The sequence below is a fragment of the Colletotrichum truncatum genome (genome assembly GCF_014235925.2).
Source record: "Colletotrichum truncatum strain CMES1059 chromosome Unknown Contig_0006, whole genome shotgun sequence".
In the NCBI taxonomy this organism is placed as follows: Eukaryota; Fungi; Ascomycota; class Sordariomycetes; order Glomerellales; family Glomerellaceae; genus Colletotrichum; species Colletotrichum truncatum.
Window position 1 is genome coordinate 1,013,622 of NW_027222403.1, and position 18,179 is coordinate 1,031,800.

The following is an 18,179-nucleotide window of genomic DNA, read 5'->3' on the forward strand; positions in this document are numbered from 1 at the left end:
CCAGTCACGCCCATTGAGGAAACCTTAGATCTGGAGAGCACCGAGAGTGGCGGCAGAGAGCAGCAGAGCACCAAGTGTCAGACCTAGCGTGTTGATGCCGGCAGGGGGGTAAACGCCCGGGGCAGCATTGGCAGACGAAGTAGAGGTAGAGGTGGAACTGCTGCCGGTGCCGGTGCCCCTTGTGGCGGTACGACTGCTGTCCTCATCGTCGCTGGCTCTGCTGGCACCACCGCTGGCTACGACAGTAGCTTTGGCAGATGCCGGGAGGTCGGCATTGCCGGTAGCGGTAGCGGATGCGGTCAGGTTTCCGCGGCAGAAGACGGCTTTGTGGCTGGCGCCGTTCTCGAAGAGGCAGGTGGTGAGGTCGCCGACTGATTGGCCGAGTGCGAGGCAGTAGACGCCGCAGTTGTCGTAGTAGGAGATGATGTCGGCGTCTTTGCAGCACTTCTTCAAGATTTCAGTGTTGTTCCCGCCGTAGGGCATCGCGCAGTTGGCGTCCCGGCTGGGGCTGTCATAAAGGAGGTTGCCGGAGCAGGCAGGGGTCGAGCTCGCCGCGGGGGCGGAGCCAGTAGCGGTTGCGAGGGCGGTGGACATTGTAGCGGTGGATGAGTTGTTGTGTGTTAGATGAGAAGCCTAAAGAGCTGTTCTGAAGTGAAAGCCGTAGTCCAAGATTGTATACGATAAATGATTTTGTAAAATAAAAGTGAAGGAAGAGGATAAATGGAATGTGTTCGAGGGGACGAGAGAGTTTTGATTGCAAAGGTCTTTTCTTTTTTGGATGTCTTGTGTTTCCATATTTCGCCGTCAGCCAGTCCGTTCGCACCGTCTCTTATTTAATACTTCATTATTGTGATCAACACGGTAAGCCGTAAAGCTCTTCCCGGATTCTGATCACTTAGTCTGACGTGTGAAAGCAGCTTTCTCCGACAAGCCTCATCAGCCCTGTTCCCCGCCTATTAATATCGGCGTCGTTGATTGGGAATCGGCTGGTGCCGGCGCAGCAGCTCTTTCATGTGGCTATTCCTAAAAGGCCCTGTTGTGGGGACGCCGCGTTCGGGGGCTGTTCTGCCAACGGTGCCACGGCGCGGAACCTAACGATGTGGTGGTGCAGTTTGAGGGGACTGGCTGACGGAGCTGAAGTGTCTCAGCCTCGACCGCCTGGCAACCAGGGGGCGCGAAATAATGTTGCTGTGCCACCGCCAGTATGGCAATGAGTGCTGGAAGGAAATGAGTGCCCGCCCTACTTCAGTCCCGAATGCTGTCTCGTTCCATTTTGTGAGGCATTTGGTCAGCTGCTGCGCCGGATCGCGCCGAAAAAGAATGCCAAGTCCGTCACAGCCAATCACAGACCTCGTGCCCCTGGAAAAAGGATAATCGCACAGCCATGTAAGACTTCTGCGCCTGGGATTCAGCTGCCCCTTCGGAGCCGCTTGCTATTGGTGAGATGGCAAGTGTAGGCAGACATGTTGGTGAAATAGGCTTTTCGTATTACTGGATTGTTTGAGTGATGATGGGAATAAGAAAGCTCGTTTGGCTTATAAACGGCCTTCAATTCGTAGTTCAGCCTGCTGCCCAGCCACAATTCTCGGATGGGTTGAGTCGTCGCCGGTCGCGGATACCGATTAATGCGGGTCTTTCTCCGGGAACATGCGGTGGTTACGGAGACCTGCGGGTCGATCGGATACGGAAACCGGAAGCTGGCGTATCTTAGGTAGGTGGGGCCTCAGTGGTCCACCGGCGACGGCGTTTCGGCCGTAGGGACGTGTTAGATGGAGTCTGAGGTAACCCTGGAGGAGCATCATAGATTTAAAGATGCTGCGAAGGAGGAAACCGCCTTCTCTCTAATTTCGGGAAGGGGCAGGGTCATCTTTTTGCACAAGAGCGCTGACCATGGGCAACAACACGAAGAGACGAGCGAGCATATTTGTTGACAGCGGTGATCAGCAAGACTATTAATAAGAAGTGAGGATATAAATTCAAAAGTAGTCAAGTAAGAACTGTGAGAGATGAAAGGTGTGGTGGATGGAAGCAAGTCAATTGATGGCAGCTTTTCTCTGCTCTTTTGTAGTTTTTAGCTATATACCGCGCTCCTCTTCAACTGAGCAGTTGGCCCTTGGATGGGACAAGGCAGAAGCTGTCAAAGCACCACGAGCCGTCGCCGGCGTTCCCACAAAATCCAACTCAAGATCACGTAGCTCTGTTACGATGGTTTGGACCGCGTGCTTTCATGTTAGCCTGCGAGACACCGGCACAGCACCAATCATGAAGGCATCGACATTTATGAGAGGGATGCCCCCTTTGACTCAACGGACCCCACGTACCATTCTCATCACAATATTGCTCATAACACGATGGTCGCGTAGCTGTGCTATGTCGTCAATGAAATGGATTTTGTAGCCGACCAACTCATCAGCTGATGATGATGCTCTGGAGCTTGCACTAACACTATTTCGAAGCCAATGACAATTTAGGACAGTTTTCTGCTGAACGGCGCAGTAACTGCAGCCTAAATTGGGATATTTATCCCATTAAAGAAGGTGAATGAGCTTGCTTTTGTCGATGTGTCGATCCGAGCCTGATTTCACGATGGAATGGCACAAATATTCCAAGCATTGGCAATGTTCCGACAGCTCTGCTTTGGGACCACAATCTTCCAACAGCATGAAGAATTGCCCTAAAACCTGTTTTTTGCGCAAATCCAGAGACCAGAAGTGGACCATTGAACCGGGCGCATAACCAGGAGGTGCGAGGTGGCACGGCACGGTCGAGTTGGGGGCTGTTGGTGCAGTTCGCAGTTGTTTGTAAATTTCAGTCGCTGTTAACGTCCTAGACAGCAATTGAACAACCAATAATGTGGTTGTTCGAGACAACCTTCGTTGTAGTCGTATTAAAAATCTCGGATATATGGCATTATCGTTTCCTTGACCTGATTTGGAAATTCGTTTGCCACTTTTTGCTTAGCATAGTCGGAACCAGTTCGGTGCGACCAATAAGACCGCCGTAAAGCAGCGGTTTCGCCAAACATGTTTAACAGCCTATTGTTCTCTACTTTTACGGCACAGCTTTCACGCTGGCGATTCGGGCCTTGAAGCGAAATGGGCTGCAGCCCGGTGACTACGTCATCGGCAAGCCCTTCTTTCTGAGACAGTAGCCCCTAAGTAAGTATAACTAAAGTGAATACCAACCGAGGGTCATTACATTCAAGTTCTGTGGATAGTCACAGAAAAGCAGTACAGAAGACACCCAAACCCAGAAACCCACAAACAAGATGGACAAGATTATTCAAGTGAACGAGACGCGGCGTACCAATGTAAGTCTTAGACTCTCTCCATATATTTTCAAGACGATATGTTTTCGGAAGCCCGTTTTTCGTCTACTTCCTTTGTGTATCTCCAACTTTGGGCTGCGGTCGTTCCCGAGGCTCACATTTCATATAGCTTCAACAAAGATGGCACAATTTTCCCGAGGCTTGTGGTCGCCCTGCTCCTGACCTCGACATCCCCATTGTTTGCATCGCCGGTCATCACACACACATTGTCGGCGATCACCTTGAGAGCGCTGGGGCAGACTTTGACACTTTTGAACACTGCTGCCCAAGTATTCAGAACAGAAGCAACATATATACGACAGGTCGGCAATGCGACTTCCAGACATGCTTCACCCACCAGACTGAAGTCGCTCTTAACTGGGAGGCATGCGTGATGGACGCGGCGGGGAAGAAGATGAGTGAACTTGAAGCCAAGGGGAGGAAGTTTAACTTCACCAAAGAGGAGGCATTCCACGGACGATGCGAGTGGATCGACTATGCTTCTTTGAGGCGTGAGCTCAAGTATGACAAGAGTGCAGCTGTTCCGTTAAGTGTCAGCAAGTTTGTTGTACTAGCTTTATCTATAGCCCCTCTTCTTATTGACTTCTTGTGATTTAGTGTGTTAGTTAGGAATGCCTTATTATGTCTACAACGGTTGGTTAGTTTCATGAATGAAGAGCCGTGTGAGGAATAATTGGAGCCTTGAGTCTGGCAGCAAATATCAGATTCGCGTCTTCGTGTGTCCAGATTTGACTACATCGCACACATGTTGAAGCAGGTGCTAAGGCGCAGACTAACAGAAATACAACCCACACACCTAGACCAGCAGAACCCTGGATGGTGTACGTGGGAGGGAAAATTTCAGTTCGCAGCCACAGGCGCAGGAACAGAAGAATTAGGTTCCGTCGATAGCTGTATGGGTTAGCAGAGATGAGAAGGAGAAAAGATGAAAAATGACAACAAATGGCTGCTTACTTGATAGCTAAAGAAAGTGTATTAAGTGAAGCTGTCGTCTTGTTACAACAGCAGAGAATATTGCTTCAAACTCCCTAGCCACAGGTGTGACTAATCGCCCTGAGTCTCTCCATTACTGGACCTGCACATGGCCATGACTTCCATGTTTCCGTGGTCATGTCTCAATGTATTTACTTTCCGTAGTTCTAATTTATCACTTTCCAGGGTGTTATTCGTTTAGACTTGAGGCCAATATATTATAGTGACTGTATGGCATGGAGTATAATGGTATGGCTGTTGTCTTAGTATTAACTCTCAAAAGCTCAAGTGTCAATTACTTTCCCAATTACGGTAGTCCGGCTTTCTTTGAGGCTAAAGAACAGTCATTTCCGTGTATTGCAGCGCATTTTGTGTCTTTTCTTTTTAGGAGACATATTTCTTGCCCAACTTGGAAATAACCCTCTGGGGTCTCTTCACCAGGGATAATCCCAACGCTCATGCCAACCTTAGCATTTAGAAGTCACTTCACTGCCTTGATTCATTATGACTATGTCTCTACTGAATTTTCTGAATTGACAAGTGCCTTGGCGTATATCTCGATTTCCCTTCCTTGTACATACGTTCACCACTTTCCCCATGGGCGGTAGAAGACGTTGATGGACTGCAAAACGTGGTCAATCGTGGCAGTCACCATCATGCATTCGGTATGGGCATTTGATAGTCGCGGGAAACCAACGTCAACTGAAGTCACCGTAGGCATAGTAGAGGACTGCCGAGATCCCACAGTCGCAACGAGGACGCTAGGGACGATGGCATTCGAGATTTAGGCTGGGGCTGGGGTTAGCGCAGGCGGGAAAATACCAATTCAGGCGTAGCATTTGTTGTAATACGAATATGAAATCGGTGGTTTGGGTCATTTCATACCTTTAAGATCGGCTGGCGCTAGAAACAATGCATTCACTGTTATACAAGCGAGGGCTGTGCGGATTACTCCTATTCTGATTCTGTAGGTTTCACAGGGGGTGAAACGGAATTCCGTTCGTTAATAATAAATAATAGTAAATTGGTTCTAATCTATGGTTCATGATAGTTGAAAGTGGTGTTGTTGACTAGAAGGTGGGGATATTCCCCCTTGGCCTGTCACGTGGGTCTGGGAGGCTTGGGCCTCTTAGCCTGGCGGGCGTGTGGCTGGAAGTGCCACACGACTCCGTATTCCAACTATCGCAACACTGGAAACTCTCTTTTTATAGTGTTGAAGCGGTTGGAATACGTTATCCCTATACAGTTCCGTCTCCTCGTTAATTCAGCCTCCTATTCCTACTTTCTCCCGTAGTTACGGTCTTGTTACCTATCCCTCTATACTGTTACGACCCGTAAACAAGGATAACAGCCGAACGACCCACTTGGGCGTCGGGCGGCTAGGACAGGACATTTGTACTACAGATTGATTGATTGATTGATTGATTTATTCCTACTCGGTTATGAAGCCGCTCTTATGCCAGCAGCTATGCCCGGAAAGCGGGGTTTGGCAGGTAGCCGAAGCGTCGACAATGAACAGCGACGCCCCACTTCGCCCTGATGTTGCATCAGGGCCAGCTATCCCCAAGCTCCCCACTATGTTCTCTATTCTGTGTGTTTGTGCCCTCTGTTGAAGAAGTGTGTTGCTCTCCTGTCTGCTTTCTCGCTTTTGTGTTGCTCTCTAGAATGCTTGTTTTGCGTCCTCCTGCTTCGGTTCAGTTGGTGCTGGTAGCACCGTATCTGGTTCTTTGTACCTACAGTCTCCCCCCAGCGCTCAGCTTTGTCTCTTTGTTTTGTCCGTATCCTCCCGGACTTGTATATGCCGTTTTCTCAGTTGCATCTGTAAATTCTTTGTTGCCTCCTGCCGGGTTCCTATGTGGCCTCTTGTTTCTTGCCTGTTGACCACTATTGCCCTCCACCACATTGGCCCAAGGGTCTTCCACGAAGCACAATGCTCCACTGACTCCGACATGTTCGATTACTGGGTATGAGAGCTCCCGCACAGATTCCGCAGACATTGTCGCGCGTTGAAGGGACACCAATCCTTCTTCGCAAAAGGGGCGACAGGGGACCAGTCTGTCTGTGGTCTGTAGTATTGTGTGGCATCGATCGTAGCATGCCTAATGCCTGGTGCTTTCTCCGTGCGGAAGGTGATACTGTTCTGTCGGACTCATCTTCGTCGTTGTGGGACGTTGCAAACTTTGTCGGGGGTGACAGGTGACCCAAAACCTGTCGGCGGCTGTTGTGTTGAAGTTGATTGTTTAGGCGCAGTCTTAGTGCTTCGTGTAGCGGCTTGTGGCTCGCCTGTGGTGGTGGTAACAGTGTTGTCTATTGATATGTCGTATTTTGCGGCTTGCTCTCAAGTTTTTCATTGTAGTCGGGGCGTGCTCTGCGGCCATCTTGGGCCCCTTTGGGACGTAGAATCAAGGCCGAGGATGGCATTGCATCGAAGGGGGCTCTGTGGCCGCGAGCACGCGTATTTGGGGCCGTTTTTGCTCCGATTTTCAAAAATTTCGTTCTCGCTGTTGTTGATGTTTTTTTCCATTTGTACTACAGATTGATTGATTGATTTATTCCTACTCGGTTATGAAGCCGCTCTTATGCCAGCAGCTATGCCCGGAAAGCGGGGTTTGGCAGGTAGCCGAAGCGTCGACAATGAACAGCGACGCCCCACTTCGCCCTGATGTTGCATCAGGGCCAGCTATCCCCAAGCTCCCCACTATGTTCTCTATTCTGTGTGTTTATGCCCTCTGTTGAAGAAGTGTATTGCTCTCCTGTCTGCTTTCTCGCTTTTGTGTTGCTCTCTAGAATGCTTGTTTTGCATCCTCCTGCTTCGGTTCAGTTGGTGCTGGTAGCACCGTATCTGGTTCTTTGTACCTACAGTCTCCCCCCAGCGCTCAGCTTTGTCTCTTTGTTTTGTCCGTATCCTCCCGGACTTGTATGTGCCGTTTTCTCAGTTGCATCTGTAAATTCTTTGTTGCCTCCTGCCGGGTTCCTATGTGGCCTCTTGTTTCTTGCCTGTTGACCACTATTGCCCTCCACCACATTGGCCCAAGGGTCTTCCACGAAGCACAATGCTCCACTGACTCCGACATGTTCGATTACTGGGTATGAGAGCTCCCGCACAGATTCCGCAGACATTGTCGCGCGTTGAAGGGACACCAATCCTTCTTCGCAAAAGGGGCGACAGGGGACCAGTCTGTCTGTGGTCTGTAGTATTGTGTGGCATCGATCGTAGCATGCCTAATGCCTGGTGCTTTCTCCGTGCGGAAGGTGATACTGTTCTGTCGGACTCATCTTCGTCGTTGTGGGACGTTGCAAACTTTGTCGGGGGTGACAGGTGACCCAAAACCTGTCGGCGGCTGTTGTGTTGAAGTTGATTGTTTAGGCGCAGTCTTAGTGCTTCGTGTAGCGGCTTGTGGCTCGCCTGTGGTGGTGGTAACAGTGTTGTCTATTGATATGTCGTATTTTGCGGCTTGCTCTCAAGTTTTTCATTGTAGTCGGGGCGTGCTCTGCGGCCATCTTGGGCCCCTTTGGGACGTAGAATCAAGGCCGAGGATGGCATTGCATCGAAGGGGGCTCTGTGGCCGCGAGCACGCGTATTTGGGGCCGTTTTTGCTCCGATTTTCAAAAATTTCGTTCTCGCTGTTGTTGATGTTTTTTATTTGTACTACAGATTGATTGATTGATTGATTCCTACACGGTTATGAAGCCGCTCTTATGCTAGCAGCTATGCCCGGAAAGCGGGGTTTGGCAGACAGCCGAAGCATCGACGATAAACCGCGACGCCCCACTTCGCCCTGTTGTTGGATCAGGACCAGCTGTCCCCAAGCTCCCACTATGCTATCTATTCTTGTGTGTTTATGCCCTCTGTTGAAGATTGTTGTCCTCCTGCCTGCTCTCTCGCTTGGTGTTGCCTTCTAGAATCCTTCTTTCGCGTCCTCCTACTTCGGTTCTGTTGGTGCTAGGCACCATGTCTGGTTCTGTATACCTATAGTCTCCCCCCAGCCCTCAGCTTCGTCTCTTTATCTTGTCCGCATCCTCTCAGACTCGCATATGCTATATCTCAGTTGAATCTGTAAATCTTTTTGTTGCCTCATGCTGGGTTCCTATGTGGCTCTATGTTTCCATCTTTCGACCACCACCTCCATCCACCGCCTGGAGTCGGACTCAATCCGCAAAACACAATGCTCCAACCGCTTCGATTCGTCCGATTACTAAGTATGAGAGCTCGTACACAGATTCCGCAGACATTGTCATACGTTGAAGGGGCGACAATCCTTCTTCGCGGAGGGGGCGACAGGGGACCAATCTGTCTGCAAACTGTAGTATTTTGTGGCATCGATCGTAGCATGCCTGGTGTCTGGTGCTTTCTCTATGCAGGAGGTGATACCGTTCTGTCGGGCTTGTCGTCGTTGTTGTCGCGGGACGTTGCAAACTTTGTCGGGGGTGATAGGCGACCCATAACCTATCGGTGGCTGTGGTGTTGATGTTTGTTTGGGCTTGGTCGTTGTGCTCACGTGATAGCCCGTGACTCAACCGCGGTGGTGTCGATGGTGTTGTCTATTGACGTGTCATACTTTGTGGCTTGCTCTCGAATTTTTCGTGGTCAGAGCCCGCCCGCGGCCACGAGCAGGCTCTTTGGGAGCAGAATCAATGCCGAGGATGACATTATGCCCAAAGTGACCTCTGAGAGCGCGAGCGGGCGTGGTTTGATCAATTTGATGCTGTTTTCAAAAATTTCGTTCTCGCTGTTGTTGATGTTTTTCTATTTGTACTACAGGATCACGGGAACAGCAGGAACTCACTCGGCACGGAAGAACTATGGTACAAGTCACGTGACGATAAGATAAGGAAACGATCAGTGGAGCACAGGACGGGACGCTCAGTGATCAGTTGGCATTGCCAACTGATCGCGATCACCTCATGCACCTAGGTGATCACCCCCAGGTAGACAAAAAACACTGTTCAGGACTTGTATATAGTATGACCTGAGCCTGGCTCAAGGTCAGACTTCCATAGCTCTTCAGCAATCAACTTTGTGATTACCCTAACCGGTACTTTCAGCTATACCTAAGTGACGACTACTCTACGACTCTTGTTGAGGCCTTGACTGATCACCAAGACCTTTGAAGATCTACGATCTATTCGACCAGGACCACGGAACGACTGTTACTACTCTCAATCCCTGGCTTACTGTTAACACAAACCCACTGTCAGTTAGCTGGCCGTAACATATACGTATCGTTATCGTATTGCTATTAACGAATCTCTCGAAGGCTCGATTTGGTTTGCTTTTCGTAAGGGTATTAGCAAGGTTGTCTTCGCCGTTAATCTAACGAATTTCTTATAGTTCTCGTCTTTCATACGATTGTCTTAACGCTATAATATCGATTATAAGTCGCTTTTCTTTAGTAATGCCTAGCTTTACAAGATACTCGTATAGCGAATAAGAATCGGTATAGACAACTATCTAAATCGTTAGTAGGTTAAGGTAGTTAGTAATTATCGCTAAGGTTATAGCAAGGGCGTAGGCTATATCGACGCTAGCGACTATCCCGTAGATCTTTAACGCTAATACGCTATAGGTAACTTGTTTACTCTTCGTAAAGCTATAATAAACGAGGTTACCGTAAATCGTAAATTCTCTATTATTACTATTAGAGGAAGTATCGTTAGCTAGGATGATTAGAAACCCTAATTAGGAGGAGAGGTCGTAGTTATTAGCGAACGACCTGTTAACGAAAACGAATAGCTTAGCTATTATAAGGTCGAGTAGGATAAACGTTATTCCTCGGTTAGGCGATTCTATTTACTATCAAATCCGTTAATTTAGTACTTTTATTACTTCTAGCGAGGGGTCTTAGTATTAGGTAGTAGTAGATAAATCGAAACAAGCCTCGGGTTAGCAAATTGACGCGATGTACGCCCCTCTAGCGCGTTGTTCGATATATTGCTATTTTAAGTTAGGTTTAGTAGTCTTAATACATTGTAACTTCTTAGCTTGTCCCTTTTGCCTTAAATTGATCGAATTATCGGTTAATAGCGCGATTATCCTTTCGTTAAATTAGAAGGGTTTGTTAATTATAAGGATATTCTTTGCTTTTGCTATAAAAGCCGCTTTTTCTAACTATTCGTCTTCTAATTATAAGAACGCCTTGTCTAATAAACCGAGGGTATCGTCGGTTTATATGCCGATATAGCTAAAGTATAGATTTTCGGTAGATAAGATTAATAAGCATAGATCGTACGAAGAAGTAACTATCTAAAGATTCTCTCTATAATGCTTATAATACGTTGCCTACTAATAGGTTCTAGCTTCTGCGATTCCGTATAGAGGCTTTATAACCTTTATAATAGTCCCTTTTAGGTACTAGTCTTGTTGAATGGGCTCTCTGTACGATCGTACTGTCATAAATGTAGGGTGAACCAAAGATTCTATTTTCCGTGATTACCTTTCCTAACTAGATGTTGCCTTCCGTACGAACAGATATATCTCTGTCCATACCTAGACACGAGTCGTGCATGACAGGTAATAAACCATGATCCCTTCCTCAGACATTTAGGTGTTACAGGTGCTAGTCATGCCACCTATACACCCCTTTGCCTGTGACAGCCTTGTCGTACGGTCATGTGATTATCGTTATTCCAACAAGTCTTAAATTTGCTTTAGTAGGTAGGCAAGAATTGTCGAATTGAGGGTTCAGAACGATGTATATTCCGTTATGTGTGTAACTGTCTAAGGGCCCTTCAGGGGCGCGTAGGGAAGGGGGTATGCCACCCCCTGACCCGGGGCTCGGCGCTCGGAAATAGTGTTCTGCCGAGCGTTGCCGAAGCCTCGCGTAGCGCGCTCAATCTGACACACCCCCTCAGGGGAGCGCCGAATCGGGGCTTCCCTGCCCTCGAGTCGCCCTCTCCCCCTCGTATTTAGATTACACTGCGTTCAGAGCTCTTCTTTCGCTCATCCCTCGGCTGGTAGGCTTTCTACTGCGCTGTCTCCTCTCCTTCTGCTAAGAGGACGTTTTATACGTACAACTCGCGTACCACAGCAAGTCACGAGCTTCCCGTGGCACTCGGAGCGCGCTTCTCGTGGTCTTCGACCGCCCAGACGTCTTCCTGCGCGGCTCTCTTGGCCCACGCTTCTTCGTCTTCTTCTAATTCGCGTCTCCGATTCCGCTTCAGGAGCTCTGCCTGTTCGCTCATACAGACCTGCTTCCGGAACTCGCGGAACTATGGGAGCGCGAGACTCTTCGTCAGACCGTCTGCCATAAGCTCTGACGACGGTGTGTATGCCACGGATACGCGCTTCGCTACGACCTCTTGTCGTAGCCAGTGGTTGTAAATATCCACGTGCCGTAAGCGCGTCTGAAAGGTCACTAGATCCGTTATCACCAGTCGAACGGTCTGTAAGTTGTCGCATTAGATCTGAATCGTGGGTATGCTGCGCTTTTCTGCGGGAAACATCGCTTCCAGCGCTTCTTCTGTTAGAAGGTATACGTTTAGCACGGAGATCAGGCGGCTTGCAAATAGCGCTTCCTCTACTACTTGCAAGAGGGATAGCAGCTCAGCTTCCGTCGTAGATGTGGTAACCGTGGCCTGTTTGTTAGCGCGCCACGCAACAAGCCCGCCGAATAGCTTCATAGCGAGCGCCTAAGAGCTCTTCCGATCCAGGGAGTTGTCTGCGAAGCTGGCATCTAACGCCACGATAAGCATGTCTTCCTCGCTGCCGGGTTCGCAGCCGTATTCAAGGCAGAGGTAGCAGGTGGAATAGAGGTAGGCGAGCGCTCTGTCCGCTGCGCGTTGGTGTTTCAGCCCGGGATTCTGGTTGAAGCGCGCGAGACGGCTTGCCGCGAACGCGACGTCGGGTCTCGTCATTATTGCGGCGTATAGGAGAGTCCCGACCTTCTTCTGGTACTGGTTGACTTCCCACGCGCTAGCCTCTCCTTCGTAGGGTAGAAGCTCCTCCAAGACCATAGGAGTGTACGAGCGCGCTTCAGAACCGTCTTCTAACGCGTTAGCTATAGGTGGAAGCAGCCGCCTCACCTTCTCGGCGTAAACTGCCTGCAAGAGCCATAATCGGCGTGTGGCTCGGTCTCGTATGACCTCGATTCCTAAAAACCACTGGAGGTCTCCGCCTCCTTCGAAGTAGTAGCGCTTCTGTAGCTCAGAGACCTCCCGCAGCGCTGCCTCCTTGCGCACGCGGGGAAACGCCAGTACGCAGTCGTCCACGTAGAAGAAGAACATGACTTCGCCTTTTTGCCAGCAGCAATTCTCGCCTGCCACGCGTTCGAATCCACGTTCTACGAGTCCCTTTTCTAAGTAGCGTTGCCACAGGAGAGGGGAACGTCGTAGGCCGTATAGCGCCTTTCTCAATCGCAGGATTCTTCCTAGAACGCGGTAGCCCGGCGGAAGCTCCATATAGACGGTCTCGTCTAGATCCGCGTAGACGAAGGCGTTTACCGCATCGTATTATAGTAATTCTAGGTCAAAGCGCGCGGCAACGGCCATCAGAACTCGGAACGACATACCTGCGAGCGTCGCGGCGTACGTCTCCCGCGCGTCTCTTGCTTGCTGGTCTCCTCGAATAACCAGGCGTGCCTTGAATTTGGCTAATCGCCCGTGCTTATCAAGCTTGTAAGTGTATACCCAGTGGCATCCGAGGACCTGGTAGCCGCGCGAGGCGCTTCTTGCGACCTCTTCCCACGAGCGGGACTCCTTGTGCCCGTCTAGGTGGCTTCTTTCAGCGCGCAGGAACTCCTCCCGGAAAGGGTAACGTTGCAACTGATCGTGAGACGTTGGCAAAGGGGCTAGATCCCTCTAGTAGGCGCCTTTCTTTCGGCCTTGCGCTTCCACGCGGGAGCGGAGCTCGGTCAGCGCCAACGCAGTCACCACATCCCGGTTACCGCACGCTCTGAGATCCTTCGTCTCTTCTGCAAGCGTCTAGCTCCGGTCTCTATGGGAGCTGGGCTTACTTGTCTCAAACGCTTCTACCACGGAGCAACCTTCCTGGGATTCACTTGCCTCTTGCTGACCTGTAACTTAGTCTTCCAAAGGGCCTTCATCCGCGCCGTCATTCCCGGATTTCACGGTGAAGGTTGCCTCGGAAACCCTCTCAGGGGCGCGCGGCTGGCCAGGCACAACGCGATCCCTTCGTAGGCCGTCTTGACGTCTAGGGTTTTGTTTGTAAAGCGTCGTTCCAGCTAGAAAAGCGGCTTTGTACGACGTCCGTAGTGTAACCTTCTTATAGATAGGCTTCGTAGCGGGGATATCCCGCGTATGCTCTTCTCCCCACCCCCTCACGTCGAGCTCGGTAAGCACCGCGAGAAAGGATGTGGGAGGCGACGCCTCCGGCGTCGGAAAGGGCTCAAACCACGCTCCCGTGTATTGCCCTTCCACTTGCTTAGGCGCGTCCGCTTCAGCGTTATGGTGCCCGAGCGCTTCTGCTGCTTCCAGGGCAGGCTCACCGGGATCGGCGTGCTCTGAGACTTCTTCTGCTTCTTCGTCAGCGCTTTGTATATAGTTTTCTGAGCCCGTGGTCTGTCTGATCAGCTCCTCTATGCGCTGCTGAATCGCCTGCAGGTCGAGGTGGTTGATTTCTTCCACTAGGGACCTGACGTTGCCGTCGAAGTGGCATTTCTCGTTAAACACCACATCGCGCGTGGTAAATACTTCACTACGCAGGGGATTCCATATCCGGAACGAGTTGCTTGATATGTAGCCGACTAGGTAGCCTATCCAGGCACGCGGAGCGAGTTTCTGGCGCCTGTTGCGCTTTCCTGACAGTGTGGTGAACCACGAGGGGTCGTTGAATACATGGATCGTTGATCCAGAGTCCAGGATCGCCGATCTGAAGAGCTCGTATGTCTCCGGAGCGGTATGGAAGGCACTCGGGACGGTCCCCTTGCTTCGGCCATATAGTCAGTATTCTTCTTTCGCTGGTTCTCTCACCTTCCTGACACGGTTTGCGAGCGTTTCGTCTTTTCTCATCCGCTCGTCGAGGTTCGCGAGAAGCTCTCTACTCGGCTCGTACCACTCAGGGCGCTCCCGTTCGTTGACGAGCCAGCACTTCGAGAGCGGGTGAGGTTTCAGGCACGCAGGGCACAGCCGGTTGCCCTCGCTCTCCCCATCGCTTCTCTTCCGCGACCGGTCTCTGCGAGCTCCTCCTCTGGAGCGCGTGTTTCCTCGAGATCCCCGGCTGCTTCTCATTGGTACCGTTAGGCGCGCGGGGGAAGTTCGTTCCCCTTCCTCTTCGTTTCTTGAAGTGGCTTCTGTGGTAGGACCAAACGCTCCGCGTCCGGCCTGCTTCTTCGGGTTGTGTTGAGAGGTTGTTTGTAGGAACCGCCGCGCGTCTGACAGGACTTCTCCAACGCTCAGTTTCTCGCTTTCGACGCGTTCGTCCTTGACGGTCTGGTATGAGAAGATCCATGTATCGGCGTAGCTGTGGCTCACGGCGTAGGTGAATTCCGGGAACCATATACTGGGGAGCTCGGTACCCGGGACGCCCGCCGCTGCTGCTTCGTGGATTGATTCTTCCCACTTCGTAAGCCACTCTTCCAGCTCTTTCTTCGTTGCGAGTCGCTTCCGCTCCGGTATCTGGAGCGCTCTCTTATATGCTTCGCTCGCGGCGGTGCGTCTCTCACGAGTGGTTATCCCTACGCGTTCCTTCAACGCGTAGACCCAGCGGTCCAGTGCGCGGTCCGCGGTACAGCAGCTCTTGAGGAGAGAGGTGCTGACTGTATCTCGGACCCAGTCTTCGAGCACGCGAATCCCTTTCAGGAACGCTTCATGGGTCTTGGAGCGCTCCATATATTCAGACCGACGTTCCTTATACAGGGCGAGATTGGCTGCCGAGAGCTCCTCCAGCGCTTATGCGCGCGTTTCGTAGTCGGCGTCTTCGTTTAGCACTTCGGCTTTGCCGGTCTTGGGGTGATCATATATTTCGGGGCGCTTCGGCCGCTCCATCCGCCGCTCGAGACGCGTTTGTCCCGTGTTTAAGGCGCCTGGGCGCTGGGGATCGATATATCGCCAGAGGTCGTAGGACTTGGCCTTCGACTGCAGCTGGTCGATCCATAGGATCCAGTCGGCAGGGGTATTCAGGGTGATTTTCGCGCTTGAGGAGGACATTTCGACGATAGGGGTTCAATTGGGCGCGTAGAAAGGGCTTTCGTATGCGTAGAATAGATGGCTGGCGGCGTTTAACGTAAACGCAGCACGTATCAGACTGTTAATTGTCGAATTGAGGGTTCAGAACGATGTATATTCCGTTATGTGTGTAACTGTCTAAGGGCCCTTCAGGGGCGCGTAGGGAAGGGGGTATGCCACCCCCTGACCCGGGGCTCGGCGCTCGGAAATAGTGTTCTGCCGAGCGTTGCCGAAGCCTCGCGTAGCGCGCTCAATCTGACAAGAATAGTACGATTAAGCCTTATAGAAGATTAAACGTAGGCTTATATAATATCTCGAAGCTATAGTTATTTCCCTTCTCGTAGGAGTAACAAGGTAATTAATAGAATTAGCTATTAACTTGCTTGCTAAATCGTTAGCAATTAGGTTAATATAGCCTTCTTGCTATCGTCGGCGTAACCTTGTATTATAAGTCTCGATTTCTCGTAGGGTTTGGTTATTTTACCTTTAACTTCGTTAACGATACGAGATTAGAAGATTCGTATATTCTAGTACTTTCTCTTATTAAACTAGGTAAATTTAAATACTCTTCTAGCGATAAGGCTATTTGTCAAAAAGGGTGGTAGGCCAGGGGCGCTGGAAGCGATGCACACGCAGAGCGCCTAGGATGCCAGGAAGGCGCTAGGAGGAATGTTTGGCCGAGGACCGCGCTAGGTGCGCTTAGTCACAGGGAACACGCCGGAAGAAGGCGCGTAAGGGATACGGACAGGTCTTAGGAAAAGAAGAAGCACAATACACATCACGATTGACCCCTGAATGTGCGCCTACGAATATTCGAACACTATTAATCTCTTATTTAGTTGACTATTCGAACGGTTCGCCTAGTATAGTAATAATACCTTCTCGTCGTAGTTTAATTACTAATTCTTCGTCTACTTACTCCTTAATTAATAGGAATATTTATTAATAATCCGGGTTATCGTTAAATTCCTTTATAAAGTAGGCGATTAGTAATAGTCTCTTCCGGGGTCTGCCTAGGCGTCTTCTCGGTAGCTCCGGTGCCTCTTGCGGTTCGTCCGGTTTACTACCTCCGCCGGCGACGATAATTTCGTCGCGTACTACTTCCTACTATAGTATCTTAGCTTTAGGTTTTTCTTCTTCTAGCACGGCAATAGAATTAAGTAGTTAATCGGGATCTTCGTAGTATAGTTTAACTATAATAGACTAGAAGGTCTTCGGACTATATAGCATATCGATAGTATAGGTTTTGCCGTTTATAACTGCTAAAGTAAATAGTCTAGTCTAGCCCTTCTTTTCGCGCTATACTTATACTTATAACCATAGTAGTAAATTAATAATTAGCCTTATATCAAGGCTATTACAAGTAGCGATAGCTTCTGCTACCTATCGCCTTACGTAAAGTTTACGTATTTCGCTTATCGCCTTCTTAATTGCTTTTGCTTACTTTATAACTTCGGGAGATAGCAGCGAATCGTTAGTAATTCGTAGGTACAAGCTAAATACTAAGAGTATTAATATTATTCCGTTCAGGCTAGCAGTATTGTTAACTTCTTTGACTGCTATTTAAAGTACTGATTCTAGCGTAATTGTTAAGTCTTTTGCTTTAATAATTTCGTACGCCTTCCTTAGAGGTATATAGTATCGTTTAACTTTCTTAATACTGTTATAAGCTTCTATAGGAATTTCCTTGATTTTAATTACTATTCTTCTCGCCGCGTTTCGGAATTCTATTAAGCGGAAGTTTGTTCTAGCGTTAGTAACTAGCTAGTCTAGGGGTCCCTGATATATATCTATCTAGCAGAGGCGTAAGGCTTCCTAAGTAGCTTTCGTAGAAATATCCTTAAGGAACCGGGCGGCGTTAAACGCCGTAGCGGTATCGACGACGTAGAGGACCGGTCTATTACCCTTAAGGTATATTACGTCGGCGATAACCTCGTAGTTAAATTCGTAATCGTCTCGTAACGTAAATTTAAACCGTAATAACGCTAGTACGTATATTTAGCATCGATAGTAGACTTTCGATAGTTGCTTAATTACCGTAATTTTAACTAGGTAGCTAGCCCTCTAGAGCACCTTGTATAATCGTTAAATAGATAGGTATCCGAAGCGACGGTAAACCCGTCGTAATTTAGCATCCATAAGGTAGTTCTAGGCAAGTAGTTTCTCCTTATCGAGTAATAACTATAGGTAGCCTTATTTGCGAATAATAGGTACGACCTTGTTTCCTTAGATGAAGGTATTTGTAATGTTGTTAAAGTAGACTTTTAATCGGTCTATATCTCCTAGGCATATAAGGAAGGGAGTATTAGTCTTAATAACGTAAAATTTAACGTTTCTAAACGGCGTTAGTACTTTAGTAGTCTTTATAGACTCTAGTAATATCCTATCGCCGAATTTCACTATAACGCCGCTAGCCGCCTTAGTATTTAACGTAATTCCTTCGTAAATTTGTTATAAGGCTACGAATTATAGGTAGCTAGCGGTTAAGAATCCTATTACGCCCGAGTCGGGCATGATCCCTTAGAAGTTCTAGGTAGAGTAGCGTCCCTTAAGTATGAATTGCGAAGGTAGCTTTTTCGGTTCTGGTTAGTTGCGGAAGAGGTCTTCTTTCGTAATAGTATAGCGGGTTAACTAGTCTGCTAGGATCGTAGCGATCCTGTTACTGTTAATTGCTATTATAGTGAAATAGGCGGTAACTTGGAATTAACTATCGCTGCCGGTCTTTTCCTCTTCGTTACTTTTACTAGTTTGTTTAGTT

The 18,179-nt window shown here is 49.3% G+C and overlaps 6 protein-coding genes across 6 annotated transcripts; 2 read left to right on the plus strand and 4 right to left on the minus strand.

The window, feature by feature from the left end:
- Positions 1-24: 24 nt before the first annotated feature.
- Positions 25-594, minus strand: CTRU02_209555 (uncharacterized protein; the record flags this gene model as incomplete). The annotated part of the gene is made up of 1 exon (XM_036732714.1): positions 25-594. The coding sequence occupies one exon, from the start codon at positions 592-594 to the stop codon at positions 25-27; it is 570 nt and encodes a 189-aa protein (XP_036575562.1).
- A 2,674-nt stretch (positions 595-3,268) lies between these two features.
- CTRU02_209556 (uncharacterized protein) lies at positions 3,269-3,920 on the plus strand (the record flags this gene model as incomplete). The annotated part of the gene is made up of 2 exons (XM_036732715.1): positions 3,269-3,310; positions 3,438-3,920. The coding sequence occupies 2 exons, from the start codon at positions 3,269-3,271 to the stop codon at positions 3,918-3,920; spliced, it is 525 nt and encodes a 174-aa protein (XP_036575563.1).
- Positions 3,921-8,400: 4,480 nt separating this feature from the next.
- Positions 8,401-8,769, plus strand: CTRU02_209557 (uncharacterized protein; the record flags this gene model as incomplete). Its single annotated transcript, XM_036732717.1, has 1 exon — positions 8,401-8,769. The coding sequence occupies one exon, from the start codon at positions 8,401-8,403 to the stop codon at positions 8,767-8,769; it is 369 nt and encodes a 122-aa protein (XP_036575565.1).
- A 757-nt stretch (positions 8,770-9,526) lies between these two features.
- On the minus strand, positions 9,527-9,646 carry CTRU02_209558 (uncharacterized protein; the record flags this gene model as incomplete). Its single annotated transcript, XM_070205287.1, has 1 exon — positions 9,527-9,646. The coding sequence occupies one exon, from the start codon at positions 9,644-9,646 to the stop codon at positions 9,527-9,529; it is 120 nt and encodes a 39-aa protein (XP_070060935.1).
- A 4,551-nt stretch (positions 9,647-14,197) lies between these two features.
- CTRU02_209559 (gag protein) lies at positions 14,198-15,085 on the minus strand (the record flags this gene model as incomplete). The annotated part of the gene is made up of 1 exon (XM_070205288.1): positions 14,198-15,085. The coding sequence occupies one exon, from the start codon at positions 15,083-15,085 to the stop codon at positions 14,198-14,200; it is 888 nt and encodes a 295-aa protein (XP_070060936.1).
- A 60-nt stretch (positions 15,086-15,145) lies between these two features.
- Positions 15,146-15,403, minus strand: CTRU02_209560 (gag protein; the record flags this gene model as incomplete). Its single annotated transcript, XM_036732719.1, has 1 exon — positions 15,146-15,403. The coding sequence occupies one exon, from the start codon at positions 15,401-15,403 to the stop codon at positions 15,146-15,148; it is 258 nt and encodes an 85-aa protein (XP_036575567.1).
- Between the last annotated feature and the right edge of the window lie 2,776 nt (positions 15,404-18,179).